Here is a 25,395-nt window from a genome sequence, read left to right as displayed (position 1 = left end):
GAGTTTTTGCTGGTTTCTTCTAAATAGAATCTACCTTCCGAACCAGTGAGATTTTATTCATTACCTTATAAATGTTCATTACCTTCAGAATATCGTTGAAACAATATAGTTTGTGTTCGAAGAATAAGCAGGATGTTATTTGTGTTCGGTCCATCACCAGTCCATACATTTCTACTGCATAGGAACTCGTACGCTTGATTTACTGCTTCGAAACGATCCTGAACAAAGAACACAAAAAAAATGTAGAATAAAATGTAGCAACATTCTTTCATACTATTCCTTTTCTTTTGACCTGTCTATTTTCCATGGGTGTCATTAAAATAATCGAAGTTTTAGGCTCTACAACTATATAAACATTAAGATCAGGCAGATAATGGTTTTTTGAACTAAAAAATATACAACTTTAATAAATCCGAAAAGGTAACTCTTAAAAGTAGAGGAGAACATCACTTCGGTACCCGTCCCTTAGAATTCTGTCGGATTTTTGAACTTTGAGTATACCAAGATGTAGGTCGGTTCTAGAGGTAAAACTGGAACTTTTCATAAAATTTGAGCGGCAATCGTCTCAATGAATGAACAAGCCCATATGATTTATGCAATTATTACGCTAAATCATCTTACAACGCAAATATTATAATGGGTCTTCTGTACTTTTTAATAATGTCATCCAGATTCAAGCATTAACGAGACCAACAACTGCTCTGTGATCATCAAGGCCTGTCTAAACTAGATATAGAAATCAGCAAAAATTGATAGGATTAGAAAATTACTTACCCGTCCTTCAGGATTCTTATCAGGATGGAACTGCTGGGCTAGGCGGTAATAGGCCTTGCGTACTGCTGCCTCGTCATGTGTCCCCGGCTCAAGCCCTAGTGCTATGTAGGCCTGCTCGGCTGTCATTGAAGCAGGTTTCTTGTCAACTTCGCGACGCCACGCCTCTAGCACGTCTTTCAAAAGACCTACCTAAACATGCGTATGCGCATTATAAATCTGTCCAAAAAGACGCACAAAATAAATTTAGCTTTTTTTATAATACAAGTCGTGTTCTAAAGTTTGAGCTTATGCTTTTACATTATACTCTCCGAGCTTGGGGATTGGGAGATAAAATGTTTGTCTACTGCTTATGCAAACTGTGCTTTACTCGAGACTATTGGAATAAAGATTTCTCTAATGTCTATTTTATTTCCGATTCCAGAATGCTATGTTTTTACGTGTTTAGGTTATTTTCCCCTTCAACAAAAGATGGTGCACTCAAAGACTCACTAAAGACTTACTCAAGGTAATATGATAGATTTTCTATTAATATCTATCTCGAAAATATTTGAAACTATCTGCGCTCTAATTTTGTACACTGTTTACAGAGTTATTCACCGCGGGGAGTACTGCGTGCGTACTTGTATATATCTTACTTCCAGGAAGTTTGTTATTCAAACTATAGCTATAGTTAAAGCTCATCGGCTTGAAATTAAGTTTTTTAAAAATCGTGCGGAACTATGGACTTTGGGGTTGAAATGGAGAAAGCGTAATCGTGGTTAACCATTATATTACAGTAAAATTAATTCCGTTGCGGCTTAAAGCAGTAACAAACATACACAATTAAATACCGACTTTCGCCTTTATAATAACAGTATGATGAGATACGGACCGCGATTTGCTTTTTGTGAATGTTATCTGTATATCCAAACAAATCAAAAACAATAACTACCGGATCCGGTATGGGCCAGTCGGGGAATCGCTGGGTATCGCACAGATGCCGCAGGTAGAACATGTTGCAGAACAGCTCATTGAGCAACTGTGGGTAGAGTACTGCCGGTATGGCCAAGTAGGGGTACCGCGCAGCTATGTGGGCTCGCAATCGAGGTGTAAACTCGCCGATATGAGCCGACACTTTCATTATCAGCATGCGTCTGAAAATAAATTATTCGTTTGACGCTCTGCTCAGGCAAGTCTTCTCATCGTTAATACCCCAGCGCTTAGAAACTAAAGTTTTCAACCAGTGTGTCCCTCACTTATGGCGCTGAAACGTGCACGCATACAAATGGACTGATCTACAAATTCAAGGTAACTCGACGAGCTATGGAGAGGGCTATATTGGGAGTTTTAATTTCTCATCTCAAGATATTGGATCAGTTTGATTATTAATTTCAATTGTTAATGCATAAATTTTAGTTTATTATGTCGCATAAATTCAATAGGTATATGGAAATATATAAATTAAAAAAATAACTCTAAGATCGAAATATTTTTCTTGCCAGTTTCTCGACAGATACGGTTTTTGCAATATGGACTTTTACATCATTGTTGGTGTATGAATTATTTATTTATTAAGTCAATAACTGTATAAAATAACATTATATGGTTTGTATACCTCATTTCAGAGTTCCATATGGCCTCAGGCGTATCCCACTCTCCAAGAAAGATTTGCGCAAACTTGTCCGAGCCGTGATTTTCTAAATAGCACACCATTGCTTCCGGCAACAATTGGCCCAGTATAGACCTCTGCATAATATCCGAACTAGACTGCAAAATATCAAAAAACATAAACTCCCACTTCCCACATAATTTCTTTAACACAGATTGATTCTCGCTAAGATAGTCACACTATAGATATAGATAGTTCAACAACATATAATATGTACAATTTTGATATATTTTATCAAGGAATTTTTAATAATAACACTCAATACAATAGGGAAAACACAAGGAAAACGGTAATAGTACTTAGTGTTAGGGTGCAAAGGCGGCCTTATTACTAATAGTGATCTTTTAAAGGCAACCTGAGCGTGTGTAACCGATAAAAAAGTGGAAAATGGATATTATATTATCATAAAAAAATCGTAAGGTTATTAAGGACCAGTTAGGCACACCCTTTCCTTTTTTTTAATTGTGGCAAATACACACCTGATCTGCCCTAAATGCTTGGTTCATATGTGTCAGCCTTAAAAACCTCGCAATCGGTAACAAATTCGATCCAGTGTACAACAACATAAAGTAGAATACTCCAGTCAAATACAATTTGGATATCTCCGGGTTATCTTGCATTACTTCGTATAGTAACGTCGCCACCTGAAAATTATTCCTTTAATTGATACTTTTATGGTGAAATTGGGACTAAATGTAATTAAACTAAACTGAAGTACGGCCAACGAGAATCGACACAGTTCATGAACCTATGGGTCTAATTCTATAACCAACTGTAATTTGTTATTCATCTTTCATTTTTCAATATTATTTGGCATGTATTATTTTGCATATACATAAATTCTTAACGGTTTTTGACCTTGAAAGGTTCAACGGGAACGGCGTACGTTGGGTCAAACGTTGACGTTTCAGGGTTAAGAAAGATTACATCGTTACTGTAATAACAATCAAACAAAAAGAAACAAAGCAATCACATCGTAGTTTATGTCAATATATTAAATATGTTTCAGGCTGGCCGTACTTTATTCATCTATTCATTCTAGGTTACCTTTTCAACAAGTATGGGGTCAAAAGTCAATAGTAACTGGACTACGTGTGCTAGGCAAGCTGGCTCGGAGAGCGTCCTCTTAACTCGGGGCAAAGGTCTTATTATTGCGTCTTCCTCATCTCTACGAATAATCAACATAATACTTGAAACGATTATATTTTCAGACTTAACGTAACAAGGAGCAATAAAAGGAAAAACTTAAGATGACGACCAAAAAGTATACAAATCAAACAATTAATTTATAAAACACAAACTTCGGCACAGGCGTACACGTGCTTTACTATGCCTTAGAGAAAGAAATGATAAAGTCGTTTAAAGGACGTCATTTGATATGGCTCTGTACTTTATGTTTAAAGGAACTTTATCGAATACAAGAAATTTGGAAGGCAGAGCATTCCTCAATCCATACCCACAAATACATTTGAAGAATTTTTCGTATCAAATTGGTGGTTTCCCTAACTATATATAATTAGAATGAAAATTGAAGATATTAACTCTCAAATTGTAACCAAATTGTACTCTCTTGCTATGTATTTATGTCTCTCTAACTACTTTTTTTCTTTGGTGTACAATAAAAGTGCATTCATTCATTCATTCATTCATTCATATTAAATTAATATGAAAGAATATGGTCCTTCGAGCCGGATGAGAACAAAATCGCGAGTTTACACCGAAACAATAACTCAAGGTGGTAGAGTCACTACAACAGACAGACTTGACGTTAAGCTTAATGCCCGTTTCACTAACGACGAACAAGGCAATACCTAATTAATTAACGCCTAATCTAAGGCTATTCCTAGGTATTACAACTTTCACCAATAGTTATCACCTAAGAGTAGATGAAACGTGTTTTTTAATGGGCATCGCCTAAATCTTTAGGCATTCGCTTATAGAGTAAGCCTACTTGATATTAATGATTATTTTAACGAGCATAGGTTAGGGTATAGGCAAGCTACGCTTACTTTGGGGCTAGATGGCGATGTGTGTATTGTCGTAGTATATTCATAGGTAAAGCAATAAAGGCTCAATACCTACCTGCTAGGATAATACCGAGCACAAGTTATAAGTAGATCCAATATGGTAGCAGCTAGCTCTGTTTCCGTGAGTGCGGGAGTCCCTCTTGCCACTAAACTCCACCTTAATTGTGCTATGCCTCCTAAAGCACGCCAGCCTTCCATACTGTTGGCCCAGCACTTCGTTTTATTGTTTATTTCCCCGGTTTTGTATAGGTCTTTTAGCTAAAACATTATTTTCAATACAAGTTATTAATACTACTACGATCAGTATACTATATATACTATACTGATCACGAGGGTACAAATCCCGCGTCGGGTCAGAAATTGTTAAGTTTTTTTTTTATTTCACTACAAGTTAACCCTTGACTGCTATTAAGTAATGATGCGCTTACTACCGGTGAGATTGTACCGGAACGCTAAATCGCTATAACCAAACAGGACCAGAGACAATTTCGAAATTGTAAATTCCCAAATCGCCATTGCATGGGATGGAACCCGCGACCACACCCACCCACTTAAAACAAAAGCGTTTACCGCTGCACCAGGGTGGTAGTCCTTCATTCACTGTAGCCTTAGTACAAGATTTGCTCTCTCGCAATCGAGAATTCGTTTTCGTATATACGAACGGTACGGGCGGTATATGAAACTATAGCGCCAAACTAAAATTTACCTTAATTATTGTTATTAGAGTCGCAAATCCCGTACTTCCGATTTTTATTTTAAAAAAATATTATGCCAAAAGCCCTAGTTGAAGAATTACTGGCAAATTTGAGCTTTAAAACAATACGCATAAGATCCATTTCAATATAAATTTAAAGGAATTGATTTACTCAAAAACAAAAGCATGTCTCACCTGCTGAAAGCTGACAGGTCCTTTCCTCTGAACTTTGTCACCAGTCTCAACATTATAGTACCATTCGCGGTCGCCGTCGCCCGTCTGCGCGGGCCCTTCTATGACGTTAGTCTGCGTCGGCACCATCGCACGCGACGTGTGCAAATGCGCTAGTGTCATGAGGTCTACGAGTATTCTATTAACAGATATCAACAAAATGCCATATAAAATAGATATAATAAACTTTTTGAGTATTCGAAGAACCTAATCGAAGATAAGTGCCGTATGGTGGCAGCAGATAAGAATATAGGAGTCACCAACCCTCCTCTTAAAGTGGATGTCGTACGAGCTGACTAATGAAACGTAACGAAGAACCGACAACTGCGTCCTCTGTGGTACTGCGATTACCAGTCCATCTGCCCAGTGTGGTGATTATGGGAAAACCCCTCCGTTAGGAGAGGCTTTTACTTGTTATAATGTAGTAAATTTTATATCTCATAAAAATAGAAAGTGTTCGCTTTAATTTATCTGCTGTTATGTTTTTAAGTATACCAAAAATAAAAAATAATGTGACCTCGGCATGCGAATGCGGGCATAATCTATTATTATTGAGCGGCCAATTCCGAGAAATTTCTAAAATGCATAACTTTTATATCGACCGGTGAAATTTCTTGGTCTAACGCCCCGCGAGATCAGACTCAAGGAAATCCCGCGTAGATTTTGTTGTCAACAAGTTTTGACTAATAGGGCATAGTTATCACTATAAAATTGTATGAAATTACATTTGCAGTCATGCCAATAGTAGCGTTGTCCTAAATCTTTCTTCCCTCACATGGGGCACTCCGCGGTCGACGTTTCCCATTCCCACTTATAAAGTTGGGCCCAACTCCTGGCGAGGTTACACGCTCGTCACGCTGATCCAACCCTTAAGGTTATGAACTACGATCCCTCAGAAAGTATGAATCTTACTTAGGACCATAAAATTTAATCTTAACTTAAATTTGGAAATTAAAAACAATGCCAGTTAAAAATAGGTACAACTAAAAATTTAATTATAATGTTACATACCTTATACCATTCCATTCTAATATTTCGCTAACATTCTTCTTGTGTAAAATTAATTTTGCTAAAAACTGTACAAGTCTGTCTCTTTCCATTTTGTCGCATGTCTGTAACAATAACAACAATTATTGCCATTCCAAGAAAGCATATAACGTGCGTACTTCTGCTGACCGGTTTTCGAACTATAAAACATATCCCTTTAATAAACTCCGGAAATAGTTCACAAGACGTATTCAGTTTTTTTTACTTTTACAATCTTACTGTCAGCAGGTAAGTGGGAATGCCCAACTCGCAGCAACAAATTTCACGCATTTTAAAATCGTGAAACATACATATAACTTGAATGCGTAACAACCGGCCATTTTTCATTTATATATAGATATAAATCTTGTACATTTTTGTTTACCTACGTGATATCAGAATAAGTCTATAAACCGTCCGCGATTGGGTCAAATATCATTTTATTCGGTACGTATGTACGTACGTACTTACGTACCGTTACCGTACCCTAAAATTGCAAATATAAATGCTTACTCTATCTAACATTTGCACAATGTATTTTGTATCCGCAAAAGGTCCAATGTCCTCGTAATATCGACCGTAGACAATAGTCATCGCTTGTAGGCACATACATTTCATTTCAACTTTTGGAGTCGACAGGAATCTGTGGTATAGGTCATTGAAGAATTCGTACCTGAAAATGTTAACTTGGATTACTTAATATATTGATTTTGAACGCATCAATATGACAGCCCGCAAGGACACATTAGAGAGTAGAAGGTTTTATTTATGTTCATATCCCTTTCTCCTATGGGAGAGGAGATATGTATAGGCCTAGTCAACCGGTTCTTTATGTAGACTGATCATCATAATCAACTCATTACCGGCCTACTACAGGATGTTTTCTCAGCATAAGAAGTGTTGAACCCATAGTGCAACACGCTGACCAAGTGTAGGCCAAGTGTAGTAACTATGAACTCTCAGGCATGCACGTTTCCTCACGATAATTTTATACACCATTACCCACATGATATTTTATTTGCATGTTTAGAACATACGAGGTAACATAATTACTGCTAAATGATGTTCCAGAAACACTACTAACGTGGAGTAGTTTTTGATGCTTCAATATTAGTCGTGTACACGATTTCTGTATGTTCTTAATTCTGTGGAATACATTATTTAAAATGTGTTTGAACCTAGTGTCATACTAGGTTCAAACACATTTTAAATACCTTTAAAACACTTACATTACCTTAAAGTATGTACTCACGATTTTCGTATTGGACTGTCATCATTATCCTTCTGTTCGAGAAGAATCCTTAAGTAGTAATCGCCGATTTTGACTTCATTCTGCAAACACTGATAGTGCACCTCGAGTTCAGCGTGGTTCCACGAAGTTAGCGCACCGCCCGCCACCTCACGGTCCATTGCGAATGCGCGTAACTCATTCTCGAGGGCGTTGCGTAACTCTTCTCGAGTCTATGTAAATTTTTATTCCCATTCAGTTAGATCATCGATCACTATGTATTATGTATATTCCTACACTATAACATGTAATAAGTTTGACAAAAAATATTGTTTACTATGGTAAAATTTAATGTAAACCATTGCATGCCATTGTGTGACTGATTGTAAATTGCACAATTTAAATTGACTATACTTACACCTTGTATACTATTTCAAGTAGGCCTAATTAATAAGTACTTTTGAAACGTCAAGTCAGTCCGTTTGTAGTGACTCTATCATCTATTTAGTAATTGTATACGCTGTTTTGATACATCTACTTCTCTTTTTTATGTACTTTTTGTTATTCATTATATTAGTTTAACCATCTATCCCATACAGATTCAGATACATGTACAACCGAATTTAGCTGCCTCGTTAGCATGTACGACTAAGATTATCTACTATCTAATCTAATCGTTGACTTCCTACTGGATAGGTTCATAAATTATTTTTTTAACTTTCTTCGTTATCAGACTCTTAGTATCATCACTTCCATGTCCCGGAAAGCTCATTGAGCCGTCTGTCGGTCTTGCTTGTTATCACTAAAATGTGTATAGCCCCCAATCAACATTTGTTGCTTTCTCTTTCTTACAACCGAATTTTGTTAATTGATTTGTAACTTAATATAAATTTTATGTTTCTTAAAGATTTGATTCGAATAAGGAACCTATTGGAAAGTGTTAAAACATTGTCAAGATTCTTACAGTATGATTCCAAATAAGATTAGGCAGCGCGTGGTCTCGATGAAACTGATAATAGAACATAGGCCAGTTTGCGGTAGACTTAACCCGCTCTCTTCTTCTCCTCAACACGACTGGGCGATCTCGTACCTCTTTCCGGGTATCTGTACCTCGAGTGCGTTGCGCCCAGTGTTGGAGGGCCAGTGATGCGTAATGCTGAAAATGTTTAAAAGTAAATCATATGATTGGATATGTACACTGACCTTTATTATTACCACTATAGCCTATACTTCATTCCGTTACAAGTGAGAGTTATTATAACAGCGTCACACATACATTGCCAAAAAGGCGTCAATCATTTTGAGACAGAAACAAAGTGAGAGCAGAAGTTTTTTCTGAGGCTGTGACTGGTTACCATCCTTCCGAAAAGATTCAAAGGTATTTAGCGTTCCATTAAGACATTGTGTAGAAACCAATTGGTGGTATGGGCTTAACATAACTGCCATACCCCTAACAGGTTAGCCTGAACCACCTCAGGCTGCATCTACACTAAGTCAAGTAGCCTTTGACTGCAATCTTTGCAAAACTTGTAGTGGAATAAAAATATAAACTTTATTAACAACTGTCGCTGTCAAATAATGCGTTTATATCCGTGGTTTGTACCGAGACAACAAGTTGACAACATTTTGGAATAGTTCTGGCAGCAGGTATGTTAAAAGTTAGGCACTTGTCTATTATTACATAAACTAGCTAGTTTAGCTATCGAAATAAAGATTAAGGCAATATTTAACGGTACGTTACGGAGCGCTCTAATAAAACTAAGAATGGTACTAGCAATGTCGATTATTTTGGTACTTATGACAGGGTTTTAAATAGACGCACTATCCTCCAGAGATTGCTATTGTCCACATGATACGGGCGAATATTTTACTTTCGATGCGTACTAAACGATTACGAGCATTTAGGGACAAATGTTTTATTATGTTATGAATACATTGTATTTAAAAGTTATCAAATAATTGGTACCATTGTGACACTAAGACTCGGAATACGAGGTTCCGATTCCATTCCATTTACATTCCATCTTGATTCCTGTTACAATCGAAGTATTATTATTAAGGAGCTTGCTTCCCATATGTTTACTACTTCATCATCATATAATTGCCGGCCAACTACTAGGCACAGTTCTCCTCCCAATGAAAAGGGTTAAACCCTAGGCCCTAGTCCACCACGCTGGCCCAGTGCAGCTTGGTGGTGGTTTAACATACGGATTTCGATAACAAGAAACTCGAAGTTTCCAGACTAACATTATAAAATATCTACGATATTCCACAGAAAACAGATTAGTTGAATGCAATTTGATTCGCAATTAAAATATAACGACGCAGAATTTTCATATCTTTCGGGATAACCAAATATCATAAGTGGGAAAATTAACGTCATAAAATCTATCAAACATATGCCATCTGTGTTAACACAAATTATATTAGAGATATCAGAATCAGTTTTAATTTGGAAAATAGCGTGGATACGTCAGAACACTGAAGCTCACAAAAAAATCAGAAAAGATCACAAAATCTTAATAAAAAGTCAGATCTTCACCTCTATATGTTTCTCTACATATTTGACCTGTCGTTCCAGGGCCTCCCAGTGAGGAGCTCGCGGCCTATTCGAAGCCTGTGCTTGCGCTAACAACAAGTTATCGCGTTCCTCTACACGCTCCGCTTCCAAAGCGGCTGCTGGTGGAGCCTCCACAGATTCCAAAAACGCTAATAGACCTGATGGCTAGAAGAAATAACAAATGTCAACATTGAATTATACATATGGAAGCAAAATGTACACCAAGTGGTGCGTGCTAGCGGATCATATTTCCTCTACTATTAATAGAATCTAAAAATCTTTACACTCATGCGGCATATTAAATGAATTAGAACGATTTATCATCATTTTATTTTATAATTACATAAACCTCCAATAATTGCAAATTGAGATCTTCTGGCACAGGTTTTAAACTTAACAGAAGGCCTCCGCCTTATCTATTTTATGATATGTGAATAAATAAATTTTTTATGTCAAAATTTTTAAAAATTCAAAATTGTCAAATTTTTAAACCAGTAACTTAATATAGATTGTTAAATGATAATGAAAAAGATATACTACAATCCAGCAGTATAGATTATATGCCCGTGTTCAAAGAAACTAAAGCCAAAAAATCCCACCGATCGATATCCCACTTCTGATGATGCGATAACTAACTATTATGGTCTGCCATGATCTACGAATATGCTTAATCTCCTGCATTTTTAGTGTCTAATATCTATCTTTGAGTGTACAAAATGTCAAACGTCGAAACAACTGACCATAATTCTTCGTAGTAGATCACTAGCTGGCCCGTGTTCCACCAACCAAAGTGCGACCAGATGTCTAGCTAAATGCCGTCGCTGCATTCTCGCTGGCGCCGCAGTAGTGTATAACGCGTGGAGTAAATGTCTTGGTAAGGCGGCTTCTGCCAAGGCCAGAGCTTGCACTTTAGCGCCTACACCGCCGCTACCTTCCTCAACTAGTGCGCGAGCCACTAAACCCGCGCCCTTTACGATAGCCGCTGATGGATGCTAGACAAACAAACACATAAACTAATAGTTAAAATAAAAATTAATGCTTTAAAACGTGAAACATTATTATATTTTTATGATTAGTTAGTTATTACACAGGTGATATTTTTCTTAAGTTTATATAAATCCTAGCTGTAGCCGTTTGTTTTGTTACGATAAAATCAAATTGATTGGTTGCTTAAATAGGGCGTGAAGGAAGGAAAAACAAATAAACAAACACTTAAATTTACAACATAAGTTAGGATTAGGATTTTTTTTATTTATGGTTGTTTAACATTAAATATGAAGGTGTTTAATATATAAAAAAAAATCCAATATAGTTTCATGTGAATACCTCAATTTAAAAAAATTCATTATTTATTTGATTATAAAAATATTGGAACAGGTTTTAACTTACAGCCGTGTTTTATTGTGTGGCAGTGTCACATGCAATAATAAAATACAGAATCATAGTTAAAATGAGACATACCTCAAAAAGTTTGAAGATGATACGACCTCTACCGGCCACCATTTCGAGTAGCTGGTCAAACTGTTTTCCGTCTGTGGTCTCACTGTAAGGCACGCAGAGCGCGAATGTGAGAAAATCCAACATGGCTGCCACCACTAACGCACCACTGCCCGCTGTCTGGAGCAAGAAATTATAGTTACCTCATTTTTCATTTCAACGCCTGAGTTTAGAGTATTTAAGATCTCTGTCTAATGATATCCGATTAAAATGTTTCTCTGATACTAAAATATGTATCAGACAAAAATTAGAAAGATTGGGGTAGGGATAGAGATTGGAATGACAGGTCCATGGACTGAAAATGGTTGGAGCTAGGAGAAGTTGGATTAATTTAAGTTAAAACAAATAGCTTTTGTACTCACAACATGTGTCGCCCACATTGACAGCAAGCCCTCAAGAAATGTCTGCGACGCCAGCATGCTGGCTTTATTAAGTTGTTCCTGCCGCAAGTCGGGTTCCGCGTGCATTGGTTGCAGTAACGCACACAGTGCGTCCAAGGCCGCGTGTGAGCACGCACTACATTCCCTCCTCAACGCACTCACTACGGCGCTGCCCATCCATTCTCGAAACCTGATTTATACCAATGTAGTATGTAGGTGTTTTTCATTAGTTGAATAAAAACGCTCATCTTTAAGATAAAAAAGGTATTTATTATGTTATCTCATAATGTATCTGTAAAAATGTCATGATAAGACGCGGCATACGTTACCCAAACATGACGTTGAAAAAGTTTTCACTATGTTTTTTAATTTGAAGACTGTGCAAGTTTTTTGCACATTTTGTACATTGTTAAATTAGGAAGTTGAAATTTCTGATTTTTTTTTTTGTTTTACTATTCGCCACACTCTTTCGCGACGTAGGATCTGCAGAGTTGTAACATCACAGGAGAGCAGTGACAGCGACCGTAAAAATGGTATTCCAAGAAATCATTAATTTTGATGTATCAAGAATTGTATTAATTATATATTCAACTTATTTGATTAAAGATTAAAAAAACTGGCGAAATTCAGACAAATTGGCTTCTATATTGTTGAACAAATTAAGATTCATGTAATCCGGTAGCACAAAGGTGTGAAACTAAAGTGTCATTTCTGGTCGACTGACTTAGATATTCCTTATTTCTTGCATTGTATAGAAAGTGCATCAGCATTATAGTTTGGTACATTTGCAACTAAATTGAGTCCAAAATGAGTGTTTCTTTATTTATTTTTTTCTTGTACTGCCGAGGTACCGGATAATCGGAAGTGACCACCCTCTCGTGATCCGCATCGAGATGTTTCGTAACGTACCTATCGATATTATATTTATTGTATTAAAAAATACTTTTAACACTGCCAGGGGTGCAAGCCACTGGTGTCAAGGGTTCAAAATGTGTAAATTCCTTATAACATTACCCTGAAAGAGCGGTAAAGGCGGCGAATCCCACTTTGCTCGCGCACAGTCGCCTCAGAGCGTGAAACTGCGCCTCCAGTTCACGCAGCGGCAGATTGGAGCCTGATGGACAACTGCTCATGATAGCTGTCAACGCACCAGTTATTAACTTCTCCTTGTTTTCAGCGAACAGACGCTGGAAAATAGACACTATTTATAACGACATTACGGTCCATTTTTGAACCACTTTTTCATCATTTGATATTGTTAAGCTATAAGACAAACTAATACGAGTGTAGATTTTGGTTTTTTAATTCATAATTAATTTTGGTTGTTCGGCTAAAATTTCTTCAATGATTATATTTCAAGATATTATTTCAAAATTGTATCACTTGATATAGAGATACACAACCATCAATTTCATCGTACGGAAATACGCTTTAGGTAAAAGTTGGAAAACACAGCTTAATAAATATAGATTAATAATTACATAATAAATTAGAATAAGTAATATTTATATATATATACAAATGATCTTTACAATGCATTATTTTATGCTATACACATTTTATAAAAACGTAGTAAGCCAATCTTAAAACACATTGTCTAAAATTTTAACATCCAAGATTTTTTTTTTTTGTATAACTCGCAAAGACTTCTGATGATATAATAGTGAAAGAACAATTTTCTAAAAGTGTGGTTTTAATATCAAATCTATCTACGTGATATTTCCTAAGGCGTGGTGAATGACAAAACCGGCCAGGCTTAGCAAAAAGTTTGCGAAACATTACATAAACATTACATGGCAAATAGAAATTAAAAATGAATTAAAAGAAAAATGTTAACATAATATAATACTAGGCGCTTTTTCATGCGCTCAAAGAAGGACACTTGGAAATTCGGGTCAAGCCTAATGTCTTTCGAGTTGTATTAAACGGACGGATAACTTTAAGTCGGATACTTTCGTATTTAAATACTTTAGATTAAATCCATCCATTTAGTTTCCAGAATGAGAACACCTATTATTAATAGATAAATTAATGCGAGAGAATCACTAATCTGGAATAATTCTGAAAATGTTTTGCGTTGTCAGACATTGTTATTGAATTTAAATAGTCGCAAAACACACGTACGCACGCATTGAAAGCAAAACCGCAAAACCGATTTTCGATAATATTTGTATAAATTAGTGCTATAAAGTATATTAGCATAAAAAAAGCCGTTAATAAAGCTATTTTTGCCATTAAAAGGAAAATAGGCATATATCATTTGTTTTATAAAAAATTTACTATGGCCGGTACCGGTGTTGCATAAAAGGCAAGGGACAGATAATAATAAACATTATAGGGACTTACAAGATCCCACGTAAGAAACAGCCACAACAGGGGACGAGCCTACAAGGCAACAACATAAAATTAACATGCCCAAGTAAAATATCAATGAGGTAGCTATGAAGTAGGATTATTTAAAATGGAATCGTGAATCATGGAAACAGTATAGCTTTAAACATAGTTAAGATATTTTTTTATGAAGTGTGTATATATTTTATTTTTTGTGTATAATATTTTTTTACATTAGTTGGCCTGGAAGAGATCGCTGTCGATGTTGCGAAAAGGCCGCCGAATTGTAAACGCTGTTTTGTGATTGCTTTTCAATTTTATGTACTCTTTGATGTGTACTATAAAAACGTGTATTCATTCATTCAATCAGGAAATGTTCACGTAGTAATTTTTTTTATTTTATATCCAAAAGCACTGTTAGTTCCGCCTACTCAGTTTTAAGCCCATATTTGCAAGCTAGTCTCGTTGTCTTAACGTCGTCAAAGGACGATTACTCCTGGATAAAGATTATTGCTAAGAATTTTCCTTATGTATCTACAGCCTACTGTTGTGCGACGCATGATCCTGAAACTACTTTGATGTCTTCGGTCAGGCTTAACGAAGGACCTACCAAAATGGTGTCTTCTAAAATCTTCTGGGATTGCTATCACATTGAAAGTTTCGCGACTGGGTAAGCAATCTTGGTTACCTTGATTTCTTCTACGGATCTCCTTTTTTAAAAGATAACTTAATAAGTATAACACACTGTTTGAAGAAACTGGTCTACAAGATTTTTGGTCTTGATGGTTGTTGTAATAGATTCTAAGTAACACTGTCATTGCAATTTAATGTCCTGACATTTTTAACAGTGGTTATCTATCGATCATGACCTCGATTAAGAAATAACTTTTACTCCTTTTAGTGTACTATTAATTATTTTATACAAGGCGAAATTTATGCTTATTTCTTAGTTCTTGTGACATGAGTATTTCTTGTTTAAACTCTCGAGATCCATAAAGGCAAAATATACATTATAATGCTCTTTGCGAGATCTCAGAAAATCTGAGCTCTAAGGCCTGCAATGATAAAACCTGATCCACTAACGCAGCGATTTTGTTCGTGGATCCTTACCCGATCGCTCATTTTTAAAATAGGTTTTGATGTGAAATTAATCTTTTTCGACTTTTCAAAAAGACCTCTTTTTCAGGGGCTATTTTGAGGAGCATTTTTAATTATAATGCATTTGGGCTTTTTTTAATACAGAAGTAATAAGAAGCTTTGAGAGAAAGATATACATGAAGAAATTCACAATAGTCAACTGGGAGCTTAGCTTCACTTGCCATAAATATTATCCTTGGATTGATATCTCAAAGGCAAACGAAAGTGCAAAATAATATTCTAACATGCAAATAAGAAATCTACATATTTTTTGCATGAATATGTTATTAATAAGTGTTATATTAGTCTGTTATATTAATGTATGTGTGATTTTTTTTTAAATCTTGATATTATGAAGAAGTTAATCGAAAGCAATTACGTGTCAAATGTTGAACGGCTGTACAGGCTGTGCGAGGCAAACTCAAGCAGTTTGACGCATGCCTCGTAATATGCGTACGCGGCTTTAGGCTGCCTTTCCATTAAAAGATGTGTGGTGGTATGCGTCAAACACATACATCCCTTAACTTTTTACTTTAACTAAACGCACGAGGAAGAGCGTTTAACTAAATTAAGGTTTTTATATACTTTCTGAAACGAGGTGTTGTGGATAAAACTAATTATGTGAGGCTGTATTTGCATAGCGAGTTGTAATTGGTTGTTTTTATACACCGTGATTTTTTAACCGTCCAATATCGAAAAGCCATTTAATTTAACCGAACCCCTACTGACTACCGACTGATTGAATTATTACAGTCGCCACAACGTGCCGCCGACACACCGTGTGTACTTGACAAAGCGTAGAAATATGTTTCAGTAGTCAAACCCTCAAATAGAATCGCCTCATTATCATCTTTGCTCACATGGAAAAGTACACATAATTCCATAACTTCACTCTCTCCCGCTGCTTAACTACCTCGCCCATCCTTGATGGAAAGTCAGTCTAATGCATACGTTATGGGAATGTTACAAATGCTATTTAAAACAATACTGCTTCTGGAATAAATATAAGAACTTACATCTTGACTGACGGAATAGATGAGACCGCTGTATCCGACATTGGCATTGAATCGTTCAATCACTTCAGCTCTCGACAACACTTTTGCACCTGCTTGCACTGGGTTTTGGAATAACCTATGACAAAAACCAAACTTTCTTTTCGTTTTGATTTATTCGGGAGTATCGTACTCGTATTATCTGCCAGGAACGTACAGGATATTACTGTCGCAGGTTCAAATCCTGTCGGTTCCGAAATTTTTTATTATATGCATTTTAAATTTATAAAATTGATAATTCCTCCAAGTCCAAAATTATAAAAAGTATTTTAGTGTTTCGGAGTTTTGATACTTTGTAAGTTATTCTTACAGCGCGCTTAGTTCGAAACACTAAAGATTGGGATTCCCTTATACAGTAAAGATGCCCGATGAAATCTGAACGAGTTCATACAAATTCTATAAAAGTATTTTTTTTCAATCGTCCCAAGCGACACACTTACTGATATACTCATTAAAACATTATCCGGTTTGAAGGACCATATGTCAATGCCAGCATGATTCTGACTAACCATTTAATAGCATTTAATAAAATCAATGTTCTTCTTGTTATGTTATGCTTCTTTATTTTAGCCGATGGTAGGTATGTTCTTATCCACCCTTCATTATATTTGTCTACTGGAAGGCTTCAGCCGTGGCTATTTACCGCCCTACTCACAATGACGTGCCGTTACGCGATTTAGCGTTCCGGTACGATGTCGCGTCGAAACCAATTAAGAGGGGATGGGTTTAATATACCTGCCATCTTGATTGCAGTTGAGGGCTTACTGTATTGAAATAAAAAAAAATAATCCCCCACATCGCGCGACTGTCCGTATCTCGATTTGCATACACATTTAAACGCGCGGCAATGTGCTGATCATTCAGGTATGATTTGCTTACTTACCGCAGATGGTTGGACTCTGTTTCCTCGTCAACAGGGTGGTGCAACGGCCCGAGACGATAGCCGCGTGGCGTACGCGACGAACGCACGTGCACGTCGCGTTGACCGGCCGAACGCACTCCGTCCACCAGCGACGCTAATAAGGCATCCCTGCATAGACAATAAAACTTATCATTCGTCCAATACGCATGGTAACAGTAACTAAGAATCGCTAGAATATTGTATTTACCTCATGATATATTAAACATGTGTTATGAAAAAGGTAGGTTATTATTGCACAATTCCGACACGAAAAACCTTTCATATACCTTTCGCTAGGACCCATCTTGGAAAACAAGCCCCGATAGCCCGCATATGTGCTGGATACAACGTAATATCACGACTATTACCTGGCGTCGACATATTTCACAACTCTTACCCGGTATTTAAAAAAAAGCTTTATCGGTGAGCCCTCCCTTAAGATAGATATTACTTACAGAACACCTATTCCTTCCTATCTTTATGATTATTTTTGCTGTGTTTACATGTCATTATTATTTATTTTTGTGAATGTCATGGTCACTTGTTATCAATGTACATATAAGAGAATGTGTAGAATATTGTACAAGTTTATTACTATATATGGTGAATATGTATATTGTTCGTGACCTTAATAAATAAATAAAATATTATATCAATTCAAAGTGAGATTGGTATTAATTTTGAATAAATAGAACCGCCATGACAGGTAAAACGCTGAATTCGAAAATATTACGTCACGTCTATATGAACATAATGTTGTACCACTTGATATTCTAAAATCTCTGCGTATATCAAGTACTTTGTGATTTCAAAGCTGAATTCAAAAATATGACGGCACGTCTATATTAACATAATTTTGTACCGCTTGAACTTCAACATTTTTTTTTTTGCTTTTTTTTGTTATGAAAACCAAAACCAATAATTGTTAGCTATGGAACAAAGAGTTATTGAAGCTCTTATATGCCTATGACACCCTGCGAGAGTTTTCATGGGAAATAATTTGTTTAACAATAATTTTCTATTTATATCAACAGGACATGTAATTTCTGTAAAAATAAGTTATTGTTTTGGTTAAATTAGATACTTCCGAACATATGGCAATTTTTATTATAGTTATTATTGCAGTGAATAGATTATAGTACCTAGAAGTACTCAAGATTCACTTTGTCAACATATACATAGTTTCATACCTAAAGTTCTGAGTTTAAAAGGCTTGGTTATACTTTTGGTGGCAATTTTGTTGCACACAAGTATCTTAATGTATATTGACAAATCTAAAAATGTTGCTATCCTTTTTCAAAGTCTGTTTGCATTATCTTCTACTACCTTATCTGTTAGGTTGGAAACTTGGAACTGCTCTCAACTCTTATTTTAAGACAGGCGATTTTTCTATACGAATGGAAAGAAGCTTTACTGTACTGTCAGTTACTGTAGTACTGTTACTGAGCTGTCAGCTTTTATGTACTGAAACCTTAACATATTAGTTCTTCGAGCACTTATTTTAGTACCTACCTTTCACCTGCTAAATATGTCCGGGTCTGACCGTTTAGATATTCAATGGAGAACTTCTGTGGATGATCTGGGTCTCTCACGAGAGCGAATACGTCACAAAGTGGCCTAAGACACACTACCTGAAATTTAAAGGAAAAAATAAAATAATGGAAATTGTATGTGTGTAATGACAGTCTTAATATGGACTTTGAAGTATAAATTGAAAGTAAGGCCTAAAAGCCGACTGCCATTTCCCTTCATTCAAAATATCTTTGGAACCCACGTAGCTTTAGGTGTAAGTTGGTGAACAAAGTTATCACCATCTCCTTACAATTTTTTTTTTTTCTTTAATTTATTGTTCAAAATAAATTGTATTTATTATAATATTTTCCAAAATAATTATCCATCCCCTTACGAACGCTTCATAAGTGCCTGTGATAGACCTATATGAATAAAGAAATCTTGAATTTGAATTTGAATATCTTTAACATTCTATCGGATCTCTATAGACATTAATTCTGTTTTGCGTTAAAGTCATTCAGTAGTCCCAGTTAAGTAGCGATGATAGCCCAGTGAGTAGGACTTCGACTTCAATTTCGAGGGCGCGAGTTCGAATCCAAACACGCACCTCTAACTTTCTTGAGTTATGTGCGTTTTAAGCAATTAAAATATCACTCGCTTCAACGGTGAAGGAAAACATCGTGAGGAAACATGCATACTTGAGAGTTCTACATAATGTTCTAAAAGGTTTGTGGAGTCCACCAATCCGCACTGGGCCAGCGTGGTGGGCTACGGCCTTAAACCCTTATGTGGGAGTATTGTGGGAGGAGACTCGTGCCTTGTAGAGGGCCGGTGATGGGTTGATATGATGATGCTTTGTCACAGCTGGGCCACACTATCCCTCACTGAATGCATATACAAAATGCACTATGTAACATAGAAAACGTACAGAGTATGTCTGCGGATCCCTTTCCAGTATGCAAGTGTCAGAGAGGCAGAGAGTACGCCGCATAGGCTCCATATGGCGAGCTGGATTCACTTTGTGTACCATGAACTCGCTTAGGGACGTTTGATGTTGATCACCACTGAAAAAGATACAAACCGCATTCTTTTAATTCACTTATGTATGTGTCTTAATTCTTTAGACAAGATATTTTTTTATACGAGATAGTCTTGAAGAGGGAAACACGGAATTTATTTTAAAAAAATTACATTGGTTTATATGACAGCGGTCACTTGTATTTCGTATTTTACTTATACAGGTGCAATTGATTACTGGAGTTGTAACCTGGTTTAATTTTTTTTTTTTTAATTTTATCTACTTTTGATTCATGTGGCAGAATACATAAATAAAAATGTTATGTTTCTTTCTTACTTCAAAAAGAGGAACAAAATTCGTTCGCACCGGCATACAACAGCATAAATAATACATGAAGCAAAGTACAATTGCATGAGCATATTTTTTTTTTTATTACACTACAGGTAAGCCCTTGACTGTAATCTTACCTGGTGGTAAGTGTTGATGCATTTTAACATGGTAGCGGGCTAACCTGTTAGGGAATATGCCAGTTATATTTTACCCGTACCTAACCCTAGTCAGTTTCTACGCGACATCATACCGGAACGCTAAATCCTTGTCGGTAGTGTGGTAACTAGCCACGGCCGAAGCAATTAATGAAAGAAATAATTAATTCCCTAATTTCCCCCGCCGGGAATCGAACCCGGGACCTCCAACTTAAAACCACAGCGCTCACCGCTGCGCCAGGGAAGCCGATAAAAGTTCATCAATTTTTATTTATTTATATACTCTTCAGAAATTCAGCTATTGTTATAACAAACTAAATGTAGGACAAACGTTATGAATATAATGATGTTCCTACATTGGAAATTACAGATAGCGATAACCTGAGTTGAAGGTCATATATATGAGTCATTTAATTGAACATTCAGTTTGTTCAAAGCATAATTTTGAAAACTACTCTTATTAAACAGGTTAATTAAAATTAGTTTATATAAATATACGAAACATTAACAACTATTACAAGGACATTTAAATACATTCAGTACAGAATGTTCATTTTAGTTTTCAAAAATCCACCCAAAACAACGTTCCCAACAGTCTATATATCCATCTTGTTTGCCTATGCAAAATGATGCCAAGATCATTTAATCCTTGCGCTTCTGTTATTTATTTAATGGAAACATCTGGTGGCACCTAATGTAATTTACTTAATAAGCATGTGCTCCAAATTGTAGAGTGTGGCATAGTTAATAAATATACATACATATTTTTCTTTCTTGCTAGTTTTAAGCTTACGTTATCGACAAAAAAAAAATATCGCCTGCCAAATCAATCAAGCTGTACTCAAGCGATGATATTTCATACATGCATTGCATTAATTTTTAGTTGTATGTCAATTAATAATAATTTTCTGATTATAACAATCTAATTGTTGATCTGTTTATTTATATTTTAAAAAGTGAGGTGTTAAATAATCGCACTTTTATATTTCAGACAAATAATATATCTATTATGTATAAATAATACGATATTGGATAGTAACACGTTTATTGAGCTAGGTAGCAAAACTTGACAGTCTATACATGTGATAATTAAACTACCCACTTGGTTTTACTTTTGTTAAGAAAAGGTGATGTAGATACATATATATGACATACCTTTCCCCCAAGTATGTCATATAAGTTAACTAAAGTTTAACAATTTAAATCAAGAAATCAACAGCACACTATTAAAAATATAACAATATCTTACCTGTATTTGCCAAATCTCTGATTGTGATAGTCATCTAATGTGATTGTCGCAGACAACACTTTAATACTGATGTTTATGGTCAAACTGGCCATTTCCAGCATCTTGTTTATGATTATTTGATGATCCATTGCATTGGAGAACAGGTGTAAGCGACTATAGCCACCAACAGCCAGTACAAATCCTCCAGGTATATCCCGCACTTGGAGGATTCCTTGTATGTCACTGTACGGGTAGCTTGCAAGGAGTGTATGGGTTGAGGGATCAAGTTGTTCTAGGGAACAAGGGCCGACTTCAAGAACTATGGGGAGTCTAGTGCCGCTCCAGTGATGTTTATATGCTTGATATCGCTGCAAATGTTTTTACTTAAAGAAAAAAATCTTTCCTCTTAACAAGTATATAATTTCAATTAACCAACTGCTTAAAGCGGTTCACTGCTTGGCGCTGGACTAAAGACCTCTTCCAAGGGTTTGGTCTGGGTAGAAGGTGATCGCAGTAGATGTTTAAATTAGTTTCTTAGTAGTACAGAGGATGCTGCTGCTGTTCTCTGTTATATTCCCTTAGTCACCTTCGACATTACCCAGAGAAGAGGAGCCGTGGTGACAACTGAATTCTGCCCTCACCACATGACAAGTACAATAATTCCAAAACTAAACAAAAACAGTTCATAATTGCGATGGAAAACAGATATAACATCTTAATAATGCCCCAATGTATGGACTACTAAATCAAAGCTTTAGTTTATGGAACATAGACCAACCAAGCTGCTCAGATATTTAATCATATATTTCTGAAACTCAACACACTGTATGTGTAATTATAGGATTTGTCTTCTTTCATTGAAAAATGCACTGAAATTGCAAACAAAAAAGGAAAGAAATCTTGTATACTCACATAAATATCTTTAGGTTTTTCTGAAAACAAATGCCTATATTTAAAAGCCTCAGTTATAATAAGACATTTGTGTTCTGAAGAAAACTTCATTGAATCAATTTTCTTATCTTTCTTCATAACCAGTGTGAAATCATAATTGTTGGCAGGATTGGAATGCTTTGCTGAGGCTAATGTGACCACATCCGAGTACTGCCATTTGTTGGTCACCTCCAGTCTTTCAGGATTGTATGTTGTGATTCCATGAGTTCCAATAGAAAACACTCTCTTGTACTTCCCCTTCCAAGAGTGTTTCATAACAAGGAAAGTTGCCACATCTTGGTTGTCTTTTAATGGCATCATCTTAACATTGCCTGTGAAACAGAGGGTTAGCAATTTTGTTAAAAGCATTCCATCATAACTACATTACTAACTAGTAGATTAACTTTACTCAGCGAAGGTGCTTGCATTCGTTTACATTAAAACTAACAACTTTTGTAACTTGATAGTTTGTGAAATATGACATATTGAATATTTTACATAGACACCCTTCTTGTTAGTACTCTGTAATGTTGCAGCGGCAACTGGGCGCGAACCACGACTCCATAATTATTATTAATGATAGGAACTACAAGGCAGAGAGCTTCCTGTAATTTTTTTATTTAACCCAGTATGGGGTATACAGGGTTAAATAAAAATTGATAATGTCCTCGATGAAGTTATACTTAAGTTTTCTGACCTAACATAATATTCAAAAATCTTTATTTAAAGTGTGTTTAAAAACAAAAAAAAACCTGTGCAATAATAAAAATGAATTTTAATTTGATTGAAAAAAAAAAACGGTTTGGCTTCACAAATGTATGTTTTCATTTTTAAGGACAAATGGACTTATATTTAATATACAGTCCACATTACTTCTGCATCACTAATTAAAAATTATTAAAATTGGTTTAGTGGTAACAGTAACTTACAACCTTTCCTTTTATAATATTAGTAAAAAGATGTAGATTTATAATGAACAGTGAGATAACTATAATCTGTAAAAGCCAGACAAATCTGTGTGGTGTAAAATGAAACATCCTCTTGTAGTACAAACTCTCTTAATGTATTCACACACTGCACTGGATCTTCCAAAAAACACTATCACACATATTACACTGCTACTTTTTCAAGATGTTGATTTCACAAAAATCAACAAAAGAAAATCTGCATTTGCCATTTTACAACTTAACAGTTTTACAGTTCAACAATAATGCTATCTTTAAACTCTATCTTTTGAGAGAAATGTGCTGTGTGGTCCAAAATTACCTAAGAAATTATGTTGTCATAAAAGCTCAGTCTTGCAAATTTTTTTTACCTTTTGCAAACAAAATGTAGCTGACACTAATCTATGTATGTGAAGCTACCTTAAGTGCATCTTTCTCCATGAATTCTTCAGAATGGGATTTATGTTTATGTATATAATTTTATATATTAATCATAGTATTTCTACTAAACAAAATCTAAAGTACTCTTGCTACAACTGCATCAATCATTTATAACAAAGGGTACAACACAGTTTGGACAACATTGAGAACTGTTAAATTCAATGGATATATAAATGTAAACAAATTTAAATAATTTTGTTTATCCTCATAATTTATTTAACATTAATCTCCTTCTAAAGCGCAACATAATCAAGTTGTATTCTAAATCTAAATAAAACTAAAGTATCATACTATGAGCAGTTGATAATTGAGTAACTTTTCTGGAAGTTGCTAACATGTTATGATCTTTAAATGAAATTTGCAAAAATGATACAATTTTGATGTTGTATTCGGTTTTTTATGAAGATAGCCAGTTGGCAAGTTGTTGGATCTGGTAGTAGATCTATTAGTTCTCTGGTTTTTTTAGCACCTACAGATTAATTGTACATGTAACATATCCAAAGAAACCGAATGACTATGAACTGTTTTAAAAAAACTGTGATACCTCACATTTAATCACATTAACTTTGAAAGGTTTTTGCATTGTCACTTACCATCAAGTGATATCATTGTCTAGCTATTACTTCAAATGGGATAAAAAGTCACTGGTTAGGAATCGCTCCTAAATATTTAAATTATAAAACATGGGCCTAGGTCGGGTACATAACTTTTTTTGTAGTCATAACTACACAATTTAATATAATAATATTTAAAATTCAGGCGATTGTAGGAAATCAAATATAGGATAGATTGCAAGGTTATAGCTTACATTGGCTAACAACTCGTCATAATCGTACTCGAAAGCTGTAATATCACTGTTTATTCTAATTTCGCCAATAAGTATCCTCCCCTTTGTAAATACGGGGAACATGAATATGTGAGACGTGTAAACAATATGCTGGGCAAACCAAACGCCGCATAAGTACATGATGAAAATTTACTTACAGGTTTTAGATGGACGTATAAACTTTATTATTTCATCTAATATCCGAAAGGATTATCATAGTATACAAAACATTCACAAAATACGAAAAAGATAATGTGAATTACTCGACCAATCACGAATTTGACAGTCACCACAGATCTGCAAAATATACTAGGAAATTTTTTAAATAGGACAGACACAGATATTATTTAGACCTCAATATTGGCTGTACCATGTGAAATACCTTTGCCTTTTCCCTACGGGAAATTGTAAAGAAGAAATTATGGAGGGTAGAGGTAAGGAGAGTCATCTTATATGGGAGAAAAGTTGAAAAAGTGTCCAGTGTATGCGCTAAATAACAGTTCAAAAATCCTCCACAATGGCGCT

At 35.5% G+C, this 25,395-nt stretch overlaps 1 protein-coding gene across 2 annotated transcripts in view; it reads right to left on the bottom strand.

Moving 5' to 3' along the window:
• The window catches only part of LOC120633039 (dnaJ homolog subfamily C member 13), a 42,484-nt gene extending 17,348 nt beyond the window's left edge, over positions 1-25,136 (bottom strand). The window contains exons 1-25 of one of the 2 annotated variants that reach the window (XM_039903082.1): positions 25,029-25,136; positions 22,642-22,991; positions 21,751-22,097; positions 19,927-20,062; positions 18,999-19,117; positions 17,469-17,615; positions 16,550-16,664; positions 13,080-13,252; positions 12,048-12,255; positions 11,650-11,805; positions 10,929-11,180; positions 10,171-10,353; positions 9,595-9,660; positions 8,593-8,784; positions 7,653-7,861; positions 6,914-7,073; positions 6,386-6,486; positions 5,339-5,513; positions 4,505-4,707; positions 3,470-3,590; positions 2,902-3,066; positions 2,369-2,520; positions 1,706-1,907; positions 775-963; positions 83-218 (exon numbers count right to left, since the gene is read on the bottom strand). In XM_039903082.1, coding sequence (XP_039759016.1) covers positions 83-218; positions 775-963; positions 1,706-1,907; positions 2,369-2,520; positions 2,902-3,066; positions 3,470-3,590; positions 4,505-4,707; positions 5,339-5,513; positions 6,386-6,486; positions 6,914-7,073; positions 7,653-7,861; positions 8,593-8,784; positions 9,595-9,660; positions 10,171-10,353; positions 10,929-11,180; positions 11,650-11,805; positions 12,048-12,255; positions 13,080-13,252; positions 16,550-16,664; positions 17,469-17,615; positions 18,999-19,117; positions 19,927-20,062; positions 21,751-22,097; positions 22,642-22,980 — 4,246 coding nt within the window. In that variant the 5' untranslated portion in view covers positions 22,981-22,991; positions 25,029-25,136. The remainder of the gene's footprint in view (positions 1-82; positions 219-774; positions 964-1,705; positions 1,908-2,368; positions 2,521-2,901; positions 3,067-3,469; positions 3,591-4,504; positions 4,708-5,338; positions 5,514-6,385; positions 6,487-6,913; positions 7,074-7,652; positions 7,862-8,592; positions 8,785-9,594; positions 9,661-10,170; positions 10,354-10,928; positions 11,181-11,649; positions 11,806-12,047; positions 12,256-13,079; positions 13,253-16,549; positions 16,665-17,468; positions 17,616-18,998; positions 19,118-19,926; positions 20,063-21,750; positions 22,098-22,641; positions 22,992-25,028) is intronic. The other variant, XM_039903084.1, reaches the window with a different exon arrangement.
• Between the last annotated feature and the right edge of the window lie 259 nt (positions 25,137-25,395).

This window comes from Pararge aegeria, chromosome 21, assembly GCF_905163445.1.
Source record: "Pararge aegeria chromosome 21, ilParAegt1.1, whole genome shotgun sequence".
In the NCBI taxonomy this organism is placed as follows: domain Eukaryota; kingdom Metazoa; phylum Arthropoda; class Insecta; order Lepidoptera; family Nymphalidae; genus Pararge; species Pararge aegeria.
This window is presented reverse-complemented; position numbering and strand designations above follow the sequence as displayed.